The 17,322-nt window shown below is 40.4% G+C and overlaps 1 protein-coding gene across 5 annotated transcripts in view; it reads right to left on the bottom strand.

Annotated features, from left to right (window-relative positions):
• The window catches only part of arhgef12a (Rho guanine nucleotide exchange factor (GEF) 12a), a 57,904-nt gene that overhangs the window by 3,136 nt on the left and 37,446 nt on the right, over positions 1–17,322 (bottom strand). For 3 of the 5 annotated variants that reach the window (XM_016670183.1, XM_007549417.1, XM_016670185.1), the window contains 28 exons: positions 16,169–16,218; positions 15,866–15,923; positions 15,577–15,749; positions 15,250–15,327; positions 14,603–14,722; positions 14,142–14,249; positions 13,598–13,723; positions 12,115–12,216; positions 11,876–11,986; positions 11,693–11,791; positions 11,411–11,453; positions 11,169–11,274; positions 10,867–11,004; positions 9,757–9,789; positions 9,033–9,147; positions 8,849–8,948; positions 6,824–7,018; positions 5,230–5,371; positions 5,116–5,148; positions 4,880–5,025; positions 3,306–3,452; positions 3,136–3,221; positions 2,132–2,257; positions 1,912–2,026; positions 942–1,042; positions 683–760; positions 455–530; positions 182–349 (listed from right to left, as the gene is read on the bottom strand). In XM_016670183.1, coding sequence (XP_016525669.1) covers positions 182–349; positions 455–530; positions 683–760; positions 942–1,042; positions 1,912–2,026; positions 2,132–2,257; positions 3,136–3,221; positions 3,306–3,452; positions 4,880–5,025; positions 5,116–5,148; positions 5,230–5,371; positions 6,824–7,018; positions 8,849–8,948; positions 9,033–9,147; positions 9,757–9,789; positions 10,867–11,004; positions 11,169–11,274; positions 11,411–11,453; positions 11,693–11,791; positions 11,876–11,986; positions 12,115–12,216; positions 13,598–13,723; positions 14,142–14,249; positions 14,603–14,722; positions 15,250–15,327; positions 15,577–15,749; positions 15,866–15,923; positions 16,169–16,218 — 2,973 coding nt within the window. The remainder of the gene's footprint in view (positions 1–181; positions 350–454; positions 531–682; positions 761–941; positions 1,043–1,911; positions 2,027–2,131; positions 2,258–3,135; positions 3,222–3,305; positions 3,453–4,879; positions 5,026–5,115; positions 5,149–5,229; positions 5,372–6,823; positions 7,019–8,848; positions 8,949–9,032; positions 9,148–9,756; positions 9,790–10,866; positions 11,005–11,168; positions 11,275–11,410; positions 11,454–11,692; positions 11,792–11,875; positions 11,987–12,114; positions 12,217–13,597; positions 13,724–14,141; positions 14,250–14,602; positions 14,723–15,249; positions 15,328–15,576; positions 15,750–15,865; positions 15,924–16,168; positions 16,219–17,322) is intronic. The other 2 variants (XM_016670184.1, XM_007549418.1) reach the window with 1 other exon arrangement.

Genomic DNA, 17,322 nt, shown 5'->3' with positions numbered 1-17,322 from the left:
AGTGAAAATCTGGACAATAAATTAAGAAATTTTACAAAAAAGAATAGGTGTTTTTTCTTCTTCAACAGACGTAAACCACCAGATACGGATCTCTTATGATAAGGTTGAGCAGTTACACGGGTTCTGGGAACTATTCCTACAAATTTTGGTAGCGGAGAGTCCGGGGAGATTGCAAACTGACCTGTAGCCACAGAGCGCACCAGAACAGTGTTGAGTTTAATGATGGGGCTGAAGGTATGTTTTGTATCTGGGGTGCCTGCCAGGATTTTGCTGTGACATTTTAGGATCAGACGCTCGTCTTGTTTCTGCAGCAGAACAAGAATGTCCTCCAGGAGGAGCGTGTACAGCTCTGAAAGGGAAAGACAGAATGCATCCATTCACTTTCATACATACGCATTGGTGTAGTAGAAGAGCATAATATTTAAATGCATATATAAAACCAATCAGTGCAAACCAATAGTCTTGTCCTTGTTCATTTTCCACGATAGAGGCCCCTCGTGAATCAGTGTCTTCTTGGTCAAATCCAAGTTCTGCCGGATGCACAGCAGAAAAAGTAAATAAGTGAAATTTAAAGTTTGTGGACCCTATTACTCATATGGTTTTATCCAGTGCATGTTTCACAGTGCACATGGCGGTGGACGACAAACAAGCGCATATAAAGTAACTTGTGTATGTTTCTCGCCTTTAGCTCGAGGATCACTGGGTTGTCTGTCTGCTTTAGAGAGGAGAGGTCCAATCTTCTCTGGTAGTCCTCTAATTTCTGTAGGAATACACAGAAAAATAGGATGAGTAAGAGGTTTACTAAAGAAGACAACTGTATGGGGAATAATCAAAAAACAGAAAAATAGAGAGAGGTTGTTACTGTCTCCTTCCTCCAAATAAGGAATCTAAAGGAAACGCATGAAGAAAATTTAACATGATAGCACATTTCAAAAACCCACCTGTTTGTCCTCAGACTCTTTTAAAGCCTGGTTGACGTGACTAAGGATCTTTCTACAGCAGTCTGCTGCCTGCTTAACTTTGTGCTTCTCCACTGGATCGTCTGAAAAACATTATGACATCAAGCAGTGAGGACTCTGGTTCCTCGGGCAGCTTCTGGACAAATTAATACTTCCTGTGTTCGTCAACACTGGAAGTATTAATGGACACATAATTCTTAGAAAACATAATAAAGCACGGGAGGCATTATGCTCCTATAAGAGCTGGTCATATTTTATCATTAAGGCTTTCTCCTTGTGTGAGACCCAAACTCGTGCTAAGAATAAAACGTTGGCCCAAATAATTGGTGCCCCCATTTCCGGAACTGTGAACTCACTCCGCAGGGCCATTATAATGGTAATCTGTCTTCTAGTCTCGGTACTTCATTAATAGTCGATGTGTTGCAACAAAATGTCATTTATCACCGCTTGACTGAAACTCAAGAGCTGGGTTTCAATATTAATCACTTTTTATACTGTATTAAAATTTTAAACAAAACATTTCCTTGATTTTTTTTGTTGTTTTTTTTATTCTGGATTTACGATTTCAGAGAAACTAATTGATTTAAATATGACAGGAGAAAAACATGGACAATTCAAGGAAGCTGAAAGTGGGAAAAACTGGTGCAAGAAATATTTCAGGTGATCAAACTTTACATTTTAAACCCTGTTTGGTGTATTTATCAAAACAGTTATCCAGGATCAGTGCTAAATAGCCCTGCAAAAACATAGTACACCAGTCTCATATCAATTGTGCTGGTAAAGAGGCATGAAACAGTAAGATCTTTTTATCTTAACATACACATACGCAATTTGGTTAATTAAATAATTACCAAATTCAGCTAAAAGACGAAAAGCAGCCCACAAACCCACAGACTAGAACCTAATTAGAACACGAACAAAAAAAAAAAAACCTGCGTCAGCATGACTGCACCTGTGTATCTGACAATGTTGTCTAACAGCAGGGGGTACTTGGTGAGCCGCAGCATCTCAACAGGAATTATGTCCTTTAGCTGCAGTCGTCGACACTGTCTGTTACTCTCCGCCTCCTAAAAATAGACAAATACAAGTCAGGAGTCCTTACACAGTGAAATATATTTCTTTTGGTGGGAAAAAAAAACCCTTTACAATGTAGTGAGACGCATCACGAGTACCTGAATGAATGAGGTGAACCTTGAGTCTTTCTTCTGCTTGGTCTTGATGATCTCCAGCGCAAACGGCTGGTTGCTGCAAAAGGTTCCCACTGCCTGCTTGATCTTCTCCTCCTCGGCACCACTGAACTGCAGGGCGGAGATGAAGAGGAGCTCAGTTGGTCAGAAGCATTCGTAACGGAAATCTATTACGTGAGCAGCCGACTCCAAGAAAGTGGCCTGACTTATGTCCTTTCGAGCACGGACAGCTTAAGTTTTAATGTGGTACTCGATCGATGCTCAGACCTCAGGGGACCGTTTGTCCTCCTTATATCCATCTCCCTGCACAGGGAGGGGGGATTCGGACGAGCCTGCCACTGGATATTTGACTACCTCACACCAAATATGTCACGTTGAGATGTGTAGATGTTAGCCAAATCTGGGCCATCTTCGGACATCGTTAAGAAACGAGGCTGCATTTGTTCTCCATGGTGGAAACATTCCCTGCTACTAAGATAGGAAAGTGTTCCTTTGTCACTCTCCTTCTGTCTGGGTTTTTTGTTTCTTTCTAAAAAGTAGATGATATTTGTAAAGGTCAAGGCCTTCTAAAAATTCATAAATAAAAATCTCTTTTTTTTTTGTTCCTTTTTTAAATCAGATCTTATGAGTAATACTTAACAAAAGCCTGTTACAGGCTGCAAAAAACTTCTTTTTTTTATTTTATCAAAGCATATTCAAGTGTTAGAATGGCTCAGTCAAAGTCCAGACTCTGTGGTAAGACTTGAAACAAGTTGTAAACTGCAAACACCATTTTCTTTTCATTTGACAATTATGGCTTACTTTCAATTAGTTTGACACATAAAATGCTCATAACAGACTTTGAAGGCTGTGGTGTGAAAAAAAAAAAAGGCATAATATCAAATGTGAACATTCCCCGTTTCTGTGTGCACAGTTTGCTTCAGCTTCATCATTCAAGCTGTGACCACAGTTTTAAAAAAACGATGCCAGAAGAAACCATTTTGACTCACCCACGAGAGCAAGTCGTCCCCCCTCAGATCTATTACCAACAAATCATTTCTCTTCCGTATGGCTGTCATTTGCTCAAGTATTGAAACTGAAATTCAACAAATGCATCGTTAGTGAATTATGAATGACGAGTTAAAGTTACAGAGTACGAGAGTCGTTTTATTGAGTGTACCATGCAGCTGTAGGACCTCTTCCAGGTTGGTGAAGATGTTCTTGATGTCGGCAGGAGGAAGGATTGCGTCTTTGGAAAGCCTCTGGTAGAAAACGTCGTCCAAAACCTTCAGCATCCCCACATGCGCACGCTCCGTATAAAACAGCTCTGCGGACGGCATGAGAGGAGTTAACTCGGAGCACATTGTGAGCGTGCTCTCATACCGACATGCAAAAGCATTCATGTCTCTTGATTTTCTTTTCTTCATAAACTTGAATGCCTTTTCTTGGGATTTTATGTTATACTCAAACACAAGGTTGTTCATCGTTGTGAAGTGGCATTACAATGATACAGGGCATTTGCATTTTTCACAAATTAGGACCTGTAAGGTGTATTTCCAGGTCCGTCACTTGCTAGAACCATTTCTTGCTGCGGGCTTTTGGGGTTTTGTCCACCAGCTTTGCAAATCTACAGACTGACATTTTTGGTTATTCTTTGTTTTTGTTTTTTTTGGTTGCAAAAATAGCTCATCATCAGTCTGACGGGATGTTGGGCACTTTAGAAAAATGTATCTAAACCATTCCGTTTTTAGGTCTAACTTTTGCTTAGGGTTTTTGTTGCTGCTTGAAGGTAAACCCGCCAGCCAGTCTCGAGCCTCCGATAAGTTTTCCTCCAGGATTGCTCAGCATTTGCCTTCATTTCAGCTTCCCAGCTTTCCTGCCCCTGCTGAAGAAAAGCATCGTCACAGCACAGTGCTGCCACGAGCATGCTGCACTCGCTCTTTTCATAGTTCACTGTCCTTCTCACAGAGTGCTCTGAATTTGGACCGTCAAAGTTTGGCCTCATCAGACCAGAGCACCTGACTGTATCGCTAAGAGGAGTGACTCTGGTCTGCCAGCGAAGCGTGCAGTAATTACTTTCTCCTAGATAATTTTCCACAAAGGCCAGATTTATTGTGCGCACAACTAATATTTGTCTTGTCGACAAATTCTTCCACTATGGAAGTAGCTCTCTTCGGCTCCTCCAGAGTTCCTAAGGACTTCTTGGCTCCTTCTTTTATAATCTCAATTTTATAATCTCAATAATCTCAATCACTTTGGTTCAAAAGGCGTGTCTCGATGTGCCTGCAAGAGTTTGGATCTCTTTCCATTTTCAGATATTGGATTTAGCATTGTTCCATTGCAAAGAAACGTTAATTTATAAAAGACATTATGAATATGTACTAGATGGCATTTCTATTTTGAAAGCTAAGGAGTTTAGACTAATCTTGCTTTCTTTTTTTCAGATTCTAGGACAAAACGAATCCTGTTGTTTTTTTTTAACTTTCATCTGCGGCTGAGGCTGAAATGCAGCACATGAGCTGATGCTAACCGAGTGAGCCCTTCCCATAAATATGGAAAACGAAGGACGACAGGTTGCCGACTTAAAAACATAAAGCACATATAAGCCTGTATATTTACACACCATCTGGTTTTATAAGAGCCGTCCAGTGGAGGCCCTGTGGCAGCATGTGAAATCCCAGTGAAATACGTTTGTGGTTGTAGCACATCAAACATGAAGAAGACTTATGGACCAATGGACGCTGTTTGGCTCACCGTTTATAACTTCTTGTCTCTTAATCTCTTGAGGCCTGAGTCCCGCGAGGACCTCTCGTCCCACCAGCTGCTGCCAGTTGTGGAGCTCAGAGTCTGTCCCCTGATCGTCCTCGCTCTGGACATCTCCGATACCCAATGCCTCGAGTCTAAGACGATAATGAGGTCACTATTCATTTCTCCCTTTACCTTTCAAGTTAATCCCAAACGCCAAAGTCAAACGGATCTGCTGCACTCACCTTCTGACCGCCTTTGGTGTCCCGTCGTGAGCCCTGAGAAAGATTTAGTTAAATTAACCAATGACAAAAACGGGAAATCGTCTTCATTCTGATGCAGAATGCGTGAAAACGCACCTGTCGCTTTCTCTGTCGTCTTCTTGTAACTTCTCCATGGGATAAAGCTCAGTTGAATCAGGGAATGCTAATCCATCCAGAGGATCAGGCTGAAGGCCGTCACTCAGCCTGGAGGGGGCTGATGTTGGAGTCCCACCTGAAACTGGACCACATACATTAGCTTAGCTTGAAGAGTTTAGTGTGCTTACGCCGTACGCTGACTTAAATGACTTCATTTGTAGTCAACGAAAGGGTCACAGACGGGGAGAAATTTCAACAAGGAGTTAAGACTTAGGGTCTGATCTTAAAAGATTCCAGATTAAAAAAAAAAGGTATGCACAAGTGAGCCCACGGAGATGAAGCTACAAAAATTGTGCATGCAGCTGATTACAGGTGGCACGGTGGTGCAGACCGTCCTGTTTAAATGAGGATTTTGGCTGTAATTGTGGATGGCGACGGACGACAGAGTGGCCATAAAAGAAAGCTCAAATTGAAAAACATGGAGTTGGCAGAATACTGGTAATATCAATGTTGCTACATTTCATTTGAAATGAGCAATGCAAAAGTTACAGGAGTATATTTCTGTCAAGGAGGAAAATACGTTTTTGAATTCTGTCCCTTCGTCACACGGTAATTATATTGTTAATTTATTTTTCCACCGTGACAGTAGCGTGCTTCTGTATACAGTGCTACGAAACACCAGCCAAAAATGTTTTAAAATCCACCAAAAACAAAGCTTTATTCGACAACTCAACAACCCCATGTGTGTCACGGTGGTTTTCACTTTGCTTTAACTGCATAAAGATTGCCAGGAGTCCTGCTGCATTAATCTGTCCCACGCAGACATCTTTTGCCCACACAGTTTTTGGAACATGCAGTACACAAATATAATCTGCACCACCCTTTTGTGGGATTTATTTATTTATTTTTTATTTTTTTTGCGGGCATCCTGACATAATGGTGTTATGCTGCCATAAAGTGATAGTTGTAATCCTGCAGCTCAAAACTGGCACCATACAGTTCCACAAATGTTTGAAGCGACTCAACATAAACTGTAAAGTGTAATAGCTGCAGCAGAATCATCAGTTCAGAGTTTGCTTGCTGATAATTATGCTTTTTAATTTTGCCCCTGGAACCGCTTTGCTCCCTTTCCCAAACACAAATGGGAGCTGTAATCAGCATAACGAAGTTGAAATCTGTTCACTGGTTCACAATTCCACCAATTTGAAGGGAATGTAATTTGGTTTAGCACCAAAAGACGTCATGAAACAAACAATTTGACTGTTTTTAAATGCGCTCTGAACTCTATTTTTGCAGTTGGTGGTGATTTGTGTAGCAAAATGTGAATGATTAACTTTATATCAAGCTTATTCCTATGCTACCTCAAAGAATATATTTCTGCACGTACATATATGTGGCTTCGCCATCTTAAAGCTTAGACATGAACAGCAGAATGTTGAAACTATGACCACTTTACATAGTGGCTACAAGGCTATTAAACATATTAAACTTCCCAAAAGTAAAGGCTATTTCATTATACTAAACTACCAACATGCTGCAAAACCCACATCAACAACCTTACTATTCTAACTAAATAAGCCATGACAAAGCTCACCAATATCAGCGTCTCGGTTTGCTTCCGCACTGTAAGTGGTGTTACTGGGAGATGAGACGGACAAGGAATGAGTGAGTTCGGGGCCCTCGCTGGACTGGCTGCCCCGCAGACGGCTGCTATCCATTAGCTCAACCACTCCTAGCGTTGGCTGAGACAGCTGTTTCTGAGGCCTGGGGCGATTTTCCGGGTTTTTGCCTGTTGTGTAAAAAGAGGAAAAAAAAATATATTGAGTGCCAGTTTTTTTGTTTTTTTACCGCTCACACCAGATAAATGCATTCGGTTTTTAAAGAGTTACATAGCCATTCCCCCCCCCACCACTGGTGATAATTGAATCATAATAAGCCTTTCCTGTTTTAGGTTTGTTAGGTCAATACCAAAATAACAAGAAAATAATTTCCATCCTTTCTTTGCGTTCTGAAAATAACTTAAGTGTTCTTAGCATTGCCTTTGACGTATCTGATTTGGGTCAAACGTTTTGGTGATTCTCCCAAAAGCTTCTCACAGTAGTTTGCTGGATTTTTAGCCCATTCCTCCATGACTGAACTGGTGTAGCTAGTTTTGTTTAGGCTGTCTTGCATGTACACACCTTTTCAGCTCTGTCCACAAATTTTCTATGGTTCTCATATAAGAGCTCTTTGATGACCAGACCAAAAATTGCATGTGTTGGCAGTAATTTGTAATTGTAAATTGGCAGAAAGCTTATAGATCTTGTTGGCATAAAGAGCCGTCAGTGCCCGATCTTCGATCGTCAACGCTGTTGTCTAGAGATGTCGCTTCAATAAAAACATGCAATGTTTTTCTTATTTTTTACTTACAATAAAATAAAACCTGTAATGTGAAATGCAGCAGTCCCTCTTGCAGCAAAACACCATTAAACAGCACTTCACAGTTGAGGCGATCTTCACTGGCTTATAAATATCTTCACTTTTCTTCCAAATGCAGCAATAATTACTACGGCCAAGTATTTCCACTTTAGTTTTATTAGACCACAAGATATCTCTCCAAAGCATAAGGCCATTGTGAGTGCAATTTGAAAATATAATCCCTTTTTTTAATGTTACTACTGGAGTAATGGCTTTTTCCTCTCCAAGTGTCCTTCAGCCCCTGTTGGTTCAGGACTTTCTTCACTGTGGATAATGTCTTTTTTTTTTTTACCAGCTTCCGTCAGCATATTCACAAGGTACTTTGTTTTTGCTCCAAAACCATGTTTTAGGCTTTCACATCAAAACATGGTTCTCTCTGGGACACAGAACCAGTCTTTGTCTCGCATGTTAACTAGACCTTCCCATTGTTTTCATATTGCCTGTCTAAGGGATTTGTGCAACACAGCTGAGTCGTTTCAAGAACACCACTGATTACTGAGGCTGCTTACAACAGATGGATTCAGTTTGCAAGCATTGCAGTGTGGAGAAACGTTAGAAGATCGTGTGATTTGATAAGTTTGGAGTTATCCTGTCCTAGAGTGACGGGTTGCTAAGGTAAGAAGAGAGGCACATTAAGTGATGTACCCATCATGCCTAGCATCCACCTTTCAAGCTTGTGGAGGCGGCACTATGCTGCACACAATCTGCCTGCAGACCACCTGAATATACTGAGTGACCAGGTTAGTCCATCAATGGATTTTTATCACAGGCATATTTCCAAGATGATAATGCCAGAATTTGTCATGCTCAAATTATGCAAGAGTAGTTAAAAGAGCATGATACGTCATTTTCACACATGGATTGGCCATCGTAAAGTCCAGACCTTAACCATGCTGAGAATCTGTGGGATGTGTTGGAGAAGAATCTGCACACCAATCCGACTCTCACTTTCTATCATCTTTAAAATCTTGTCCAAAAAAATAAAATAAAATAAAATAAAAAAATAAATCAATGCAGCTCTGGCCGAAAATACAAAGCCACACAAATCATAATCTACCAAAGGGTATTGTATTTTTTTAATGTATGTAAACTTCCAAATAACATATGTTATATAGATCTCACAGCCTCCAAAACACACACACACACAAAATCAAACACCTACCTGCTGCTTCGATGCGGCTGGGTCGACGCTGAGGTACAAGATTTAAAAATTTCTTTTTTAATCTGTCATCGACTTCTTTATCTGTTTTAATACTTTTCTGCTTAAAGAAGAGGAGGAGACAAAGTGTTACATGCGTGACAAAGGTAAAGGAGAACGTTTGATATGCCAGACGCACACGTGGTACCTTCATCTTAGGGAAAAGACGGTTCAGACCCCGTTTGGACTCCAGATTTCGAGGCTCCTTGACCCTCACACCGAGGTGCTTCATGTACGTGTAGATAACAAACTGTATTGTAGAGCTAAAAGGAAAATAAGAAGAGTATATAAATAAGAAGTTTGGTATTTGCAGTTTAACAAAAAAAAGAGGCAGTGTTTAATTGTGAATAGCACGTGTATGCATATTGTGACTTGTGCCATATGTCACCCCAGTCCTCGTACAATTTCTAGACAACCCATCTGTGCAGTGCCGAGACCATATGGCATATCAAACAAGAGTGTTTCAATCAGTCACACTTTTGAATAATTTAATATAAACACACTGCATAAATTACATGTTCTCTTTAAGAGTCTGCCCTTATTTGTAAACTGTGGGAGATGCAAATCGGAGCTTTAATGGCACAAAGGAATGTGTCAGAGTTGCTCAGTCGCCGTGGGAGAAACATCACAGACATATGGTCTTAAGTTAACAAATTACTATTTCTGACATAGTTCATTTAACCCAAGTCTGCTTTTTAATGCCCAATTTTATGAAATCAAAATGTGTAAAGACAGAAGTGACAGTGCTAAAAGACTTCTTAAGTTTGAGACTCGTTCATTCAAAAACAAACAAAAAAAAAAAAAACCAATAAAACTCTCAAACACTCAAAGAAACATATACTTTAAACATGTGACAATATGAGGTATCTTACCATTTGTCTTCCTCTGTGGTCTGAGTAGTTAAACTGAAAGGCAAACAAAAATATACGATTGAACAAAAAGAGACATCGGTAGTATATTTCTGCTCAGCAATCCCAATGACTTTTCATGTAAATGTATTTGTATGGACACGTTTCCAGTCAGATGTTTGCATGCTCTCATCTTTTGCATAGACATCATTCCAATTACAGGCTTTAAATGCTTTAAGGGAGAAACAATCCTGCATGAATGAACTCGATGGCTTCTGCCATGACAGAATTCTTGGGTGTCCGTGTATGATCTGACGTAATACGCACCACCACTAAATTAAACAGCAATTCTCAAATATATGCATATGTTGATCGAATCTTCTAATGAATAGAGCTAAAGTTCTAGAACGTTACTTCAACTTGATGTTATTAACGACTATTAATTTGTTGCAAATGATGAGGATTGCCTGAAGCTGGGAGTTCCTCTTTGAAAGTAGAACTACGATTTGTTTCAGTCTAATTTGGATTGACAGGCTTTCTGCACATTTTTCTTGAGGGAGCCAAAGATTAGAGACTCTGGCTCAGATTTACAGAGTTCTCAACCCTATAAGGCAATTTAATTTATAAAAAAAAAAAAATTGCCAATAAATTATGAGATCTTTCTACAGAGATCACATTTTGAAGATAAAACCTTCAAATACAGACTGCATGCAAGAAGTAGCATTAATGGATGAAAAAAAAACTGCCTAACTGCGCCTCAGGCTGTCCTAACTCGAACTGGTGGCAGGGTCATGATGAGGGTCCGTCTCTCTACTAGAGGTCTTCGTGCAAAGCACGAAGCGGACAATATAATATGATTATATTCGGCCAGAATGCTACCAGAGGGTTGATGCTCAACCAAAGATTAGTGCTCAAATATTTGAGTTTTTATGTCAAACTCTGTAATGAAAAAGAAAAAACAAATTCCAGCTTTTATTTTATTTTATTTTTTTTTTAAAAAGTTTTTCAGTTCTATGATCATTTCAACTAGGAGACAAAGACATCTAAAACACATCGTTAAAAGACCTACATTTATCATTTTTAATGACTGCATGTCAACGTCAGACCGGAAATTCATCTGAGTGAGCGACTCACAGAACGTCATCTATTTTAGATATGATGTTTTCAGCGTAGGAACGTTCTCGCTCGAGCGTGACGCGATCTCGGACTCTCTCTTGGTCCAGTCTGGCCAGCTCAGCTTCAGCCACCGTTAGACCCATATTGCGCTTCTGCCTGAAATTCAAAACATATTTTTACCCACAAATCGCTGTAAAAAAAAAAAAACCAAACTATTTGTGCATTGATATTAACAATTCACAGTTTGAACTCTAAGACAATTTACTTAAGCAGCTGCCGCGTTGGAAAGGAATACAACAGTCAAGAGCGACCAGGTTTACCGAAAGTCCTCGAGGTGTTTCTCAACGTCCGCTAGCAGAGAGTCCTGCAGCGTTTGGACATGTTGCCTATTTATTTCCTCTGGTATCAACTCCGTCCGCCGCCGATCTTCAAAGAAAAAAAAAAAAAAAGAAGAAAACTCTTTAAATACGCTAAACGTAAGGTTAAGGACTCACACTCAAACAAAAATGATCAAACAAAGCAGAATTTCCACCGAGTTTCATAAGCACAATGACATAGTTACCAAGATCAGAGGAAACAGATTCAGGAACAGGAACCTTTAAATTCTGCAACAGAAAATGTTTTTAAGTCAATTAGTTGCAATGATGCCATTTTAACATGCCAGTGCCATAATCGACATAAATGTCTTGCCAGACATTATGGTCATGTTTGCCCAAACATGTGACTGATTCAGAAAAATCGAACTATTAAATATTTAATAACAAACATGTTAAGAGTAATTTCAGTGGCATTCAACAACTTCCATGTGAAAACGTGACTCATGTTTCAAACGTGAGCGACTCACTGCTCCCCGGTCCATAAAAAAAGTGTGGAGGTCCATGAAAACCCGTCGGGTCTCTTTGGAGTTGGTCTGCTTGTAGAGCTCGGTATAGAGGTAGCACAACTGAGAACCGGAGCATTTGAGATTCGTTTAGGGGACGTCGGGTTGCACAAAAACAGACAACAACCGTGAGTAAGAGAGTCTCACCACAGGAGCAGGTTCGAACTGAGAGATGACATAATGCAGGAAGGCTGCGAGGTGAGCCGGGCGAGACTTGAGCTGCTCAATACTGTTAAAGCTGTCGCACTGGCCGTTTGTCTGAAACACATGCACGTTCTTCTTTAAACTTGCTTTTGCAAGGGTACGTTTGGGTATGTTTATAGTACATCTGTAATGTACGACACCCATGTTAGCAGCAGGCTGTTTAAAAAAAAAAAAAAGCCCACCTGCTCTTGGTCTCGACCGAAATAGTCGTCTTCAGCTCCGATAATTTGCGAGATAACGCGAGAAGAGGAGGGACTGCTGAGTGCGGGGGGTGACAGAGAGTCCTGTAAAAAAAGAAAGAAAAAAGAAAAACACGATTAAACATATTAGTCTCTCCGCATTAAAACTGTCCATACTTTCATCATAGGCGTGAATCTCCACTTAACTCCTTTTTCCAGGTTAAAATGATGCTGTAACACAAAAACTGGTTGCAAAAGTTTGAATCTAATCTGGATTTTCTCTAATCACACCAATGTCAAAATTATACGTACAGGATCAAGTGTGCAAAAATATATTGGAAATACAACATTCCAATATTAGTCTCAGCAATATTTATATTGCAAAGCACTATTTAAAAAGCAGCAATTGTTGGCTAATATATGTTAAGGGTCATAAACTTGCATTTCATGTGCTAATGCAATATTTGGACAGTGTCATGGCAGTAGACGCTCACACTGGACACTAATGACAATATCCAAAATGCTAAAGGTCACAGAAGAAAAGAAGAAAATAGGCATCTATCGCAACGGATCTCATCATTGTCAATAAATAGCAATATTACTGCAATCGCAAGACTTTCTAATATTGCTCAGCCTTATATACAAGAACAGCCATATTTGGATAAATGGGCATTATCAGTCTGAAGAGAGATACTTTGTACTGCCATTAGCAATGTTCTGCTATAATCCTCATAGGATATTTAACCACTATTCTTTAAAAAAAAAAAAAAAAAAAAAAGCTGTTGTGTTTTTTCTAAGGGGTGAAGTTCCTTTACTCCTTTACAAAGATCCGATCACAGTCAACACATCTTTAAGAGGATTTTACTCAGTTTTGATTTGTGCTACGTATCATTGCTTTGTTGGAAAAACTGATTGTGTCCAAGTTACAAACATCCGACGCAAACTGTCCAACTAACACAAAAGGACATTGTTCAAAAACAACCAGGAACCACAGGCCTATCATGAACTAGAGCCTGCTAAAAACACCAGTCACTGCCTTCAGTGAAGCCAGACACCACGAACCTAAAGCTGTAGGGTGACAACTGAGGAAACAAATAATTAAATAAAAAATGCAGCTCAAAAATCAACACATTAAGTTTGCAGTAGTCCACACGGACAGGCCAAATGCCTTCAGGAGGACAGTTTTAAGGTCGGATGAGACGAAAGCTGGTCTATCTGACTACAGTTTTGAAAGGATCTGGTAAGGTTTCCAGCGGGATGAGGGTCATGCTGAGGATCCAGCTTTTTGGCAAGGGGTGCAGCACATGGCCAAAAGTTGGTGGAACAATGAAAGTAAAGAGCTACATTCAAACTTGATTTCACCTGAAATCTACAGCTAGTTGGGTGAACCTCATCAAATAAGGTCCCTAAAACAAATCAAGACTGTTTTGTAAACAAGTAAAGCAGACTAACTGTATGTGTACGGATTAGTGAACAGTTCAGTCACCAGGTCAGTGGTGTCCTCCGTCTCCGGGGAGTGGCAGGAGTTGAAGCTGTTTCGGGGTGTGCTCTTTGGGCTGGGGTAGGAGAGCTCTTTTGGACAATGGCTTTCTGGAGTCGCTGGTCTAAATATCTGGAAACAAGATGGAAAATAATGAAGCGTTTTTAAGCCATCCGTATTTACTGAAGGAATAATAAAACACAGAAAAATAATACCGTTGCAAAAATAATGCAACTGGTTGAAGTTGCAGTATTTTGCATCTTCCAGGCATGTTGCATAAATCAAACATGGCTAAAAATAGAAATCTGACTAATTTGATGCCTTGAAATTGGCCTCTTGTCTTTTTAAGTGTCTTAAAGACAATTATATTATGCTTTGAGCATAATATAAAGCTCAAACAATTGATTTTACATAATAGCCACCCCTCCAATAACACATTTTATCCGTTTTCTGTCAGACCAGCACGTGAAAGAAAAGTCGATGCATGCATTTAAATTACTCTGTAAATATGACGAGCGTTTAAGCACCATGAATGAAAGTCGGTACTCACGGGAGTGCTGCTCCAGGACAGATCTGTGCTACTGTCTGCTTTAGGGGTGAGCGCGCGGTCCGTCTCGTACGTGCTACTGTCGTCTGCATCGCCACCTGAAACAGCCTCCTGCAGATCCATGCGAGACTTGTTACAGTTTTCAACAGTAAAAAGCTGGTCACCATCCAAAGAGTGTAACACGTCAATGTGAGAAATCTAATGAGTAAAATGGTGAGGTTTATTACATTTCCAGAATCTGGTTTAATGAAATGTAACTGGCATGCAGCATCCAGAAACAGCTTTAAATAGCACGAGAGACGCAAAACTCTCTGCCGTGCAGACACAAAAGAGTGGCTTCCCACAGAGGAAGCTTAATCCTTTGATGAGATTAGGATGTCTGGAATGATCCCCGAATGTGCTACAATAAATACAATGCAATCAGTAGATTTCCTGTTTTCTGGGCCAAATATGAAAGCCGGTACCTGTGTTGTTTCAGTGGATTTTAAGAGCTGACCCTGCAGCTGAGGAATGTGTTTTTTAGCTTCCTGGATGTCCTTCAGTAGTTTGGGGGAGGGGTTCCTGCTGTACTCCTCTTTCATCGCCTAGACGACGTGACGAGAGCAATCAAAACAAAAGGCAGGTTTCATGAGTTTCATGAGTCACGGTTCTGCAGAACCACATTTTCCTGCAACTCCAGCTTCCGGTCTCACACATGCGTCTCTTCACACTTCAGTCATTTTTTTTTTTTTGCTCAAACTCACTCAGACTGAATGGATACTGTCTGTGACCATGAACACACAGAAAGTGTGTTCATGGTCACACTGTCCATGAACACACTGTTGTAACTCTATACAAGTGGATTCAGACATAGACTTTGACTAGGCCATCCGAGCACATACAAATGCTTTGATTCAAATCACTTTGTCGTAGCTCTGGCTCTACGCTCGAGGTTCTCGTTCCACTTGAATGGACGTAGAACAAGTAATCTTGAGAAATTGTTAGGTTGCGACATTTCTAACAGAGGCTTTATACACAAATGGAGCTAAACGTCAAGTAGAGCAGCTCATTACCAAGGAGACGCCAAGTTTTAATGTAAAACACAGTAGAAAACAGCCATTATTATGCAAACCTGTAGATCCTGCTGCTCTTTGGAGAGCTTCTTTTGCAAGACGTCAGTCCTCTGTTTGCACGCACTGCCGTTTTCTTCCTGAGGGTGGAAAAGGTGGTAATCGATTAGCCTAATTCTGCTTACTCAGTGCAACCAGTGCGTAAATCACGTAAATCACGTAAACCAGGTTTACGTGAGGAACACACAAAGGCAGACATGACAAACATTCTAAAGATTTAACGCGTGATGCTGCGTTATAACTGAGCGATTGGATATAGATGCAGAATCTGCAGATAATTTTTTGTCAGTGAGGTAACAGAGTGATAATAAATTAGATATATTTCGTACCCATGATGGTTGGAAAGGGGAGAGGCGGTCCTGAGGACTGTAGGGGCGCTCTGTTGCTGGAGAGTTTGGAGAGGATAAGCTAACACCCAAGATGTCAGGCTCTGCTTCAGGCAACGGGATCTGGGCTAGGCCTGGGGGGCGCCCCAAAACCGTGAGCGCCACGTAGGAGCCCGCTAGAACGGCAAGACAGACAAATTACACAATCTCATCTTCAGCTTTATTCTGTTTATAAATGTGTTTTTTCTTTGTTTTGTTTTTTTTTTGTAAAAATGTGTCCAGAGGAACTAACATTTGATAAGTTTCACTACTTCTGTATGGTTAGAATGTGTGACAAGGGTCCCGTTAACCTGCAAGACAACAGCAGCAGAACGATTAGAAATGATAAAGAGAAAAAGAACAAAATACAAAAACAAACAAACAAAAAAAAAACATTAAATCCAAAGCCATGCCGAAATGTTCGACAGTGAAATATTCTCTGAAAGCGAGCAGCAGATGACACCTCATGTCCAGCAGGTGGCAGCATACCGCCACTTTACAGCCCCGACATTGTCACACTTGGGGGTTTATCTTCTGTTTCTTTAAATCATGTTACCTTGATGATCCTGTCTCCCGTCTGAACACCTGCCCGCATTGCAGCCCCATCTGGCCAGAACAAAGGAGAAAAGAAGCAATGATTCGACTCGAGAGGGAGAACAGAAGCACAACAAATTATGATTCTGTTGAGGGAAAATAACAAATACATTTTCCTTGTTGGTTGAATTGTAGATATTTCTATACAACAAATATTTTATATTGTCTTGGTAGACCAGATGTGGCAAAGGGCCTCTTTTGGAAGATCATAATAGTAGTTATATTACAAGTAGGACCTGTTTCACAGCTCCACCCCAAACAAGGGGATTTAGGCAAGAGACGGGTTATTATAGGAGCCACGTCTGACTATACTCAGCAGGGCAAAGCTAGTGTAGTTTGTAAATCCAAAAAAAAAAACAACCAACAAGGCTTGGCAGTGGCCATTAACTGCAGCAAAGGTCCTAAAAAGGCTGTGGGTAAACATTCGGCCATTACAAACAGCTATTATCTATCGTTATATTTCCACAGTACTTGCTTACTAAATGTTGTTGGTCTTAGCTTAACCTCACACCTGATAATAAGGAGGGCCAGAGACCAGCTTTTTAAACTGTGCATCAGTTCTCTTTACATTGCCTTATTGTCTAATTGTTTCGTTTGCACATCAAATAATACATTTATTCTTTGAAGTTGAGTTTCTATAAATGTAATTAGTACTCCACCCACTCGCTGGGTAAGACGTCGTTCTGTATCGTCTAATAAACAGAAGCACATACGGCAGCTCAAAAAAGCATTGATGACCGTGCTACAAATGCCCAAAACGAGTTCCCTCTTCTTTTTTTTTTTTTTTTTTTTTCTGTCCACAGCTGCACAGCCCATGTGATGTTTTTAGAAACCTGACAACAGAACTGCATCCCTCTCTACAGGCACTGCAGTGACTAACTACTTTCACTAAGAACAGGCTGCAAGCTACACTGACACTACTGTGCAGAAAATATAGCTTACTGCCCCATTGAGTGTGGAATCAGATACATTTTAAGAATCGCATCAATCATTCCAGGTATCGATATCTTATACAAGTTCAGGAGAAGCTTCGCGAACCTGATGTCTAGGTATGAAAAAAAAGAGGAGCCCATATCTCTTCTGTGACAGCTCAGACCAGGAGTTTTCATTGTAACA

Source organism: Poecilia formosa, unplaced genomic scaffold (assembly GCF_000485575.1).
Source record: "Poecilia formosa unplaced genomic scaffold, Poecilia_formosa-5.1.2 Scaffold31, whole genome shotgun sequence".
NCBI lineage: Eukaryota > Metazoa > Chordata > Actinopteri > Cyprinodontiformes > Poeciliidae > Poecilia > Poecilia formosa.
Note: the sequence above shows the minus strand (reverse complement) of the source record. Positions and strands in the feature narration are given on the sequence as shown.